At 41.8% G+C, this 7,100-nt stretch overlaps 1 protein-coding gene across 1 annotated transcript in view; it reads right to left on the reverse strand.

Annotated features, from left to right (window-relative positions):
• Nucleotides 1-7,100, reverse strand: part of LOC108798466 (sodium-dependent noradrenaline transporter-like) — a 180,224-nt gene that overhangs the window by 46,707 nt on the left and 126,417 nt on the right. Inside the window, exon 6 of the mRNA XM_018570227.1 lies at nt 3,189-3,289. Within this exon, the coding sequence (XP_018425729.1) occupies nt 3,189-3,289 (101 nt within the window). The remainder of the gene's footprint in view (nt 1-3,188; nt 3,290-7,100) is intronic.

Genomic DNA, 7,100 nt, shown 5'->3' on the forward strand with positions numbered 1-7,100 from the left:
AACTCATGCTTGCCCCCCCTTTTTTGACCCGTCAGGCTGCATGCACGAAAAAGAGTCTGGATGGATATTGGGAGGACTCCATGTCAAGTTTTTTGCTTAGAGTTCCTCTTTAAAATCCATAACAGACCCAACGTGAAAAACATGCTTATCTAAAGCTGGACTCCAGATATAAAAGGCATAATTTAGTGCAGCTCCATAACAAATATTACATATATGTGTCTGTTTTAATGCATGAAGAGTAAGTACCTGAATTTATTTGGATTTTTTCTCTTGCCTCTAGCCTTTAATTAAAGCTGCATATTTAAATATATTGAAAATTACTTTCAAAATTGAATTTACCATGTTAAAGTTTATATTATTTTGACTTTACATATACTTTAGCTCTCCTCTAGCAGAATAAGTAATGGTCACCCCTAAAAACAAGCCCTTAACGCTTTACTTTTCTAACCACGTAACATTTAAATTTTCTCATAACATTTAACCTGATCCAATTCTAACACTTTAACAAATCCCTTAAAGTGCCTAGTTCCAATGAATGTTACTTACCAACAAGAAGGCAGGGCTAACAAATTTCCAGCAGAGTCTCCAGTATAGGCCAGGCTTAAATCCAAGCATTCTGTAAATGTCATCACTGAACCTATCCACACCTGAAAAAGAGCACAAACATGTAAGGATTATTTTGATTAAAGATTCCCATCATTTCATGTGGCTTGGCTAGGGTTATCATCTCCTTCTTCCAAGGTAGATAATAGACATGTGTGATTCATTTCATCCCGAATTGAAATTCGTACAAATTTTTGGAAATTCGGATGCATTTTTGAATTTTTATTCCGAATGTCATTTGGAATGAACTTGTATTGTTAAAACTTAAAATCAAAAAAACAAACAGCGTGGAGTCCCCTCCTAATTCATACCAGATCCAGGGGGACCCAAACACGTGGGGTCCCTCCCAAAATCCCTTACCAGACCCTTGAACCAAGCAGCAGCCTGGCAGAGCAGGATAGGAGGAGGGGACGAGCGTGCACCCCTCCCCCCGCACCATACCAGGCCACATGCCCTTGATGGTGCTTTGCCATGTCGATGAGGACAAGGGCCTCTTTCCCACAACCCTGGCCCAGTGATTGTGCGAGTCTGCGGACAGGGGGGCTTTTCTGAGTCTGGGTGCCCCCTCTCATCAAGGGGCTACTCGCTGCTGTTCTGCCTATTCTCATAGGGGCCGAAGGGCAGTGAGTGAATAGCCAAATGCTGCCGAGCGGCATTCGGCTATTCTGTTCGTTACCCACGTAGAATAGAAAAACAGTGAAAAAAAGCAGATTTTTTTTTTAGAAATGTAAATAAATTATCAATTTAAAAAAAGAAATAACGATTTTTAAAAAAAAGAACAAAATTAAAAAGTATTGAAAAAAAAAAAAATTTGAAAAAAGAAAGAAACAATTGGGCAGAGCTAGCAGTGACAGCTAGCTCTGCCCAACTGTTTCCTATTGGCCAGGACCTGCTAGAGTCTTCTAGAAGGTCCCGGCCAAGGAATAACAACTGGCCGGAGCCGGCCGTGACGTCACGGCTGGATCCTCCACGCTGTCATTGTTTAATGACAGTTCAGCATCCCCAGGTAACCTGGGAACACTAATCTGTCATTGCAACTCGGTAGAACCAGCTGTGAGATGGCCAGCCGTTCGGCCCGCTTCGGTTTTCACCTCAGCTCAGTCGAGCTGAAGCATATGCCTTCAGCTAGGCTGAGCCACTCGGCCAGCTCCGGGAGCTGTACGGGCTATAATGAATATCATTCGGCTAGCTTTGTGAATAACCCTCATAGATTGTAAGCCCTCACTGGCAGGGACCTCATTACCATTGTGTCTTGAATTGTATTGTAACTATGTCTTCCCTATGTTGTAAAGTGCTGCGTAAACTGTTGGAGGAAGTCGGGTAGCATGTCATTACCAGCCACCTGGCTTTCTGATTGCCCAGGATGCCGGCTCCATGCCAGCTGAAGCACCGGTATCGGTACTCAGTATCGGCGAGTACCAAAAGCAAAATATCATTAATTGTACTTGATACCAAAAATCCGGTATCTGTGCATCCCTAATTACTATATATGACAGCTTTCAATGGTTGCTAGAGACACAATGAGTGCCTGCACCCACTGTGTCCTTAGCAACCACTGACGTCACCCAAGCCATATGCATACATGGCCATATAAGAAAAGGGGCAGTGATAGTGGTGACATAATTGCCCAAATATGGCCTTGCTCCTTCCCACAGATCAAGCAGCAGTTATTTAATGAATGGCTATCAATGTGGGTGGGTTGGTGGGTTATTTCTTTTGAGGGGCGTTGTTCATTGTGATTGATGAGGATCCATATTGCTGGATAAGGTGAATGACAATGGATTAACTTCTTGGGACTTTTTTAATTATTATTTTTTAATAAAGTGCTTGTCAATGTCTTTATTTACTCCATTATTTTTGTGAACAAGGAGGGGAACATTAGAGTTGGCATCGGGGGGGTGGGTGGGTTTATCCACAGTATATCCACACATGCTATTGGGGGCTGATTGTGGTTATGAGGCACTTGTTTACCGCCCCTTCCCCAGCAAGGTACCCTCCCCATGTTGATGGCATGTGGCCAGGTATGGTTCAGGAGGAGGAACTCATGCTTGCCCCCCCTTTTTTGACCCGTCAGGCTGCATGCACGAAAAAGAGTCTGGATGGATATTGGGAGGACTCCATGTCAAGTTTTTTGCTTAGAGTTCCTCTTTAAAATCCATAACAGACCCAACGTGAAAAACATGCTTATCTAAAGCTGGACTCCAGATATAAAAGGCATAATTTAGTGCAGCTCCATAACAAATATTACATATATGTGTCTGTTTTAATGCATGAAGAGTAAGTACCTGAATTTATTTGGATTTTTTCTCTTGCCTCTAGCCTTTAATTAAAGCTGCATATTTAAATATATTGAAAATTACTTTCAAAATTGAATTTACCATGTTAAAGTTTATATTATTTTGACTTTACATATACTTTAGCTCTCCTCTAGCAGAATAAGTAATGGTCACCCCTAAAAACAAGCCCTTAACGCTTTACTTTTCTAACCACGTAACATTTAAATTTTCTCATAACATTTAACCTGATCCAATTCTAACACTTTAACAAATCCCTTAAAGTGCCTAGTTCCAATGAATGTTACTTACCAACAAGAAGGCAGGGCTAACAAATTTCCAGCAGAGTCTCCAGTATAGGCCAGGCTTAAATCCAAGCATTCTGTAAATGTCATCACTGAACCTATCCACACCTGAAAAAGAGCACAAACATGTAAGGATTATTTTGATTAAAGATTCCCATCATTTCATGTGGCTTGGCTAGGGTTATCATCTCCTTCTTCCAAGGTAGATAATAGACATGTGTGATTCATTTCATCCCGAATTGAAATTCGTACAAATTTTTGGAAATTCGGATGCATTTTTGAATTTTTATTCCGAATGTCATTTGGAATGAACTTGTATTGTTAAAACTTAAAATCAAAAAAACAAACAGCGTGGAGTCCCCTCCTAATTCATACCAGATCCAGGGGGACCCAAACACGTGGGGTCCCTCCCAAAATCCCTTACCAGACCCTTGAACCAAGCAGCAGCCTGGCAGAGCAGGATAGGAGGAGGGGACGAGCGTGCACCCCTCCCCCCGCACCATACCAGGCCACATGCCCTTGATGGTGCTTTGCCATGTCGATGAGGACAAGGGCCTCTTTCCCACAACCCTGGCCCAGTGATTGTGCGAGTCTGCGGACAGGGGGGCTTTTCTGAGTCTGGGTGCCCCCTCTCATCAAGGGGCTACTCGCTGCTGTTCTGCCTATTCTCATAGGGGCCGAAGGGCAGTGAGTGAATAGCCAAATGCTGCCGAGCGGCATTCGGCTATTCTGTTCGTTACCCACGTAGAATAGAAAAACAGTGAAAAAAAGCAGATTTTTTTTTTAGAAATGTAAATAAATTATCAATTTAAAAAAAGAAATAACGATTTTTAAAAAAAAGAACAAAATTAAAAAGTATTGAAAAAAAAAAAAATTTGAAAAAAGAAAGAAACAATTGGGCAGAGCTAGCAGTGACAGCTAGCTCTGCCCAACTGTTTCCTATTGGCCAGGACCTGCTAGAGTCTTCTAGAAGGTCCCGGCCAAGGAATAACAACTGGCCGGAGCCGGCCGTGACGTCACGGCTGGATCCTCCACGCTGTCATTGTTTAATGACAGTTCAGCATCCCCAGGTAACCTGGGAACACTAATCTGTCATTGCAACTCGGTAGAACCAGCTGTGAGATGGCCAGCCGTTCGGCCCGCTTCGGTTTTCACCTCAGCTCAGTCGAGCTGAAGCATATGCCTTCAGCTAGGCTGAGCCACTCGGCCAGCTCCGGGAGCTGTACGGGCTATAATGAATATCATTCGGCTAGCTTTGTGAATAACCCTCATAGATTGTAAGCCCTCACTGGCAGGGACCTCATTACCATTGTGTCTTGAATTGTATTGTAACTATGTCTTCCCTATGTTGTAAAGTGCTGCGTAAACTGTTGGCGCTATATAAATCCTGTATAATAATAATGTAAAACATTTACAAGCAAGAAATGGTCCCTTTGAAAATAAGCCTAGGTGGCTGCCGACTTACACTCATGTGTGGTACTCTAGCTTACAGGAACACAGTGTGCTGCTCCATCAATTGCTCTACAACCAGATTGATAATGAAAATAGGAACCGTCGGAATAACATGAATCCAAGGTTTTCCTGAGATGGCCGATACGAAAGATTTAGAATTGGCTGTAATTTTCAATCAGCTTCTAAATAAATATAAAGATTCTCCTATAGAACTTGATAGAATCCACAGGGCCATGGGAGCGAGATGCCTGACCAAACAGTTCCCAGAGACGTTGTTTGTTGAGTCCATTTCTTCAAAGGTAAGGAAAAGATCAAGCAAGCTGCCAGAAGGGCACGATGCCATTATGTTCAACAACACCCAGATAACCTTTTTTACCTGATCTTTCTGGTAACACACCCGCATTACAAAGGGCATCCAAACAAACTCCTGGAGGACTTACAACAAAGTAAAATCATATACCGTTGGGGGTTTCTCTTTAAACTCTTTGCCTCCCTTGACGGCAAGATGTCCACCTTTCATTCTTTGAGTGACCTTCCTTCTTTTTTGGGGAAGCTTGAGCTAGCACAAAGCGCTCTGCCGGATTGGCCGCTGAAACCAACTCTTCCTGAAGCAACCTGGCAAAATGAAAATCAAGAAATCCTATGGCTGCACCTCTACTTCTGACTCTTCACATACCTGAAGTGTCCCTCCTTTTGTGGTCTCTTTTATTCATACCTCAGATTGCTTTCCCTGTTGTTTCTTGATATTGGAGATCTTTGCCATCCGAATGCTTGTTACAACTTGGTATCATGTACTGATGTGTCACTTCCCTACACTTACCTGTTATTTGCTTTTATAAGTCATGAATCCTCTACACGCCTACTCGAGACATTTCAGGACCTTCCTCACCTGGTGTCTAAATTAATAAAACTGTGTTCCTTACAGTTGTCATGTTCACAATGCTGTGACTGTTTTCTTCATGTCTATATTCTTTTCCCACGCTCATACAGCGAACTTTCCCCTCAAACAAGATGTGTGCTACCACATTCACATCTTTTCCAATTGCTGTATGTTTATACCTGATTTGCTTTATAGTAATGCAGCCCTGATTGTTGCTGTTTGTTCTTACAATTCTTCCTTTTTTGGTAAGTTTGTTTTACTGTATTAGGCCCGGGAGCAGGAGACACCTCATGTGTCTTCTGCATTACCCCATCAAGGTTGTCAGTGTAAATAACCACAGGCTTTTATATGCTGTAGTTTGTTTGCACTTGATGTTAATTGTTTCGTTGCAATCACCATATTACTCCACCAGAGGGAGTCTTACCTCTTTTTTCTGTAGTTTCTTTGTTGTTTTTCTGACTACTCTTGTTTTTACCTCTCTCTTGCTTACCTCTTATTTCTGCTTCCTCTCTCTTGATTTTTTCCTCCTCCTCTTTTCTCTTCCCTCTAGGCCCAGGGAGTTCAGTTTACCTCTTTATTATTTTTTAGTGCCTTAGCAATGAAAAACCCATATATATCATTTACCTCATTGAATACCCAGGGATTTAATATGCCTCAAAAATGGAGTCAAATATTGTATAAGTTTCATAAGAGTAAGATTGGCTACCTGCTCTTGCAAGAGACTTATTTTCAGAGTGATGCTATCCCTAAATTACCTACTAAATACATGCTAAAGAACAAAAAAATGATACAACAAGCGCACCACTGGTGATAGGTCCTAGGTGAAAAAAAGGAAGGGAAGGAAGTTTCGAGGCACAGCCTCTTTCTCAAGCCTAAAAGTGAAGCCCTTCACTTTTAGGCTTGAGAAAGAGGCTGTGCCTCGAAACGCGTAGCCGTCACCACATCGAGAGTCCTACTCGTCATACTGTTGCCGTCCCTTCCAGACTTTTCTCCCCCTACCTAAGACTCATTCTGGTAGCCTATCAATACCTAGCACGCACTGAATACCATCGCTCCCAGCCGTTTGCGGCTTTCCCTTCACAAGCCGCCGCGGCCCAGCCAGGCCAGCCGTGCTGCTAGGGATCGTCACAGTGCTTTTACACTCTTTAGCATTAGGCTCCTTACACTCGCTGTTTATATTTGTACTAAATACATGCAATGGTTTCACAGCACCAATCCTATGGAAAAATCTAAAAGGTGTTTCTATTGCCATACATACAGTAAATCTCTTCAGCTTGAGATCGTGCTACAAAAAACTGAATGTCATGGTAGATACCCTTTCCTTAACCTCCCTGGCGGTATGATTATGTCAGGAATTTTGTACCAAAAGCGGTACAATTTTTTGCATGGAAATTTGGTGTTATGTATTGTAGGCCTGCAATTCTTAGTACATTTTAGAAATAACTCACCTGAATCTGTCCAAACAAGAGTCCAGTAGACATCCCAGGTATGATAAAGTTTGAAACACGAAATGAAAAATGTATAATATAATAAATTATAAATAATGATAAGAAATTATAATATAATAAATAATTATAAAAAATTATA

This window comes from Nanorana parkeri, unplaced genomic scaffold (assembly GCF_000935625.1).
Source record: "Nanorana parkeri isolate BGI_ZX_2015 unplaced genomic scaffold, ASM93562v1 scaffold1481, whole genome shotgun sequence".
Lineage (NCBI taxonomy): Eukaryota > Metazoa > Chordata > Amphibia > Anura > Dicroglossidae > Nanorana > Nanorana parkeri.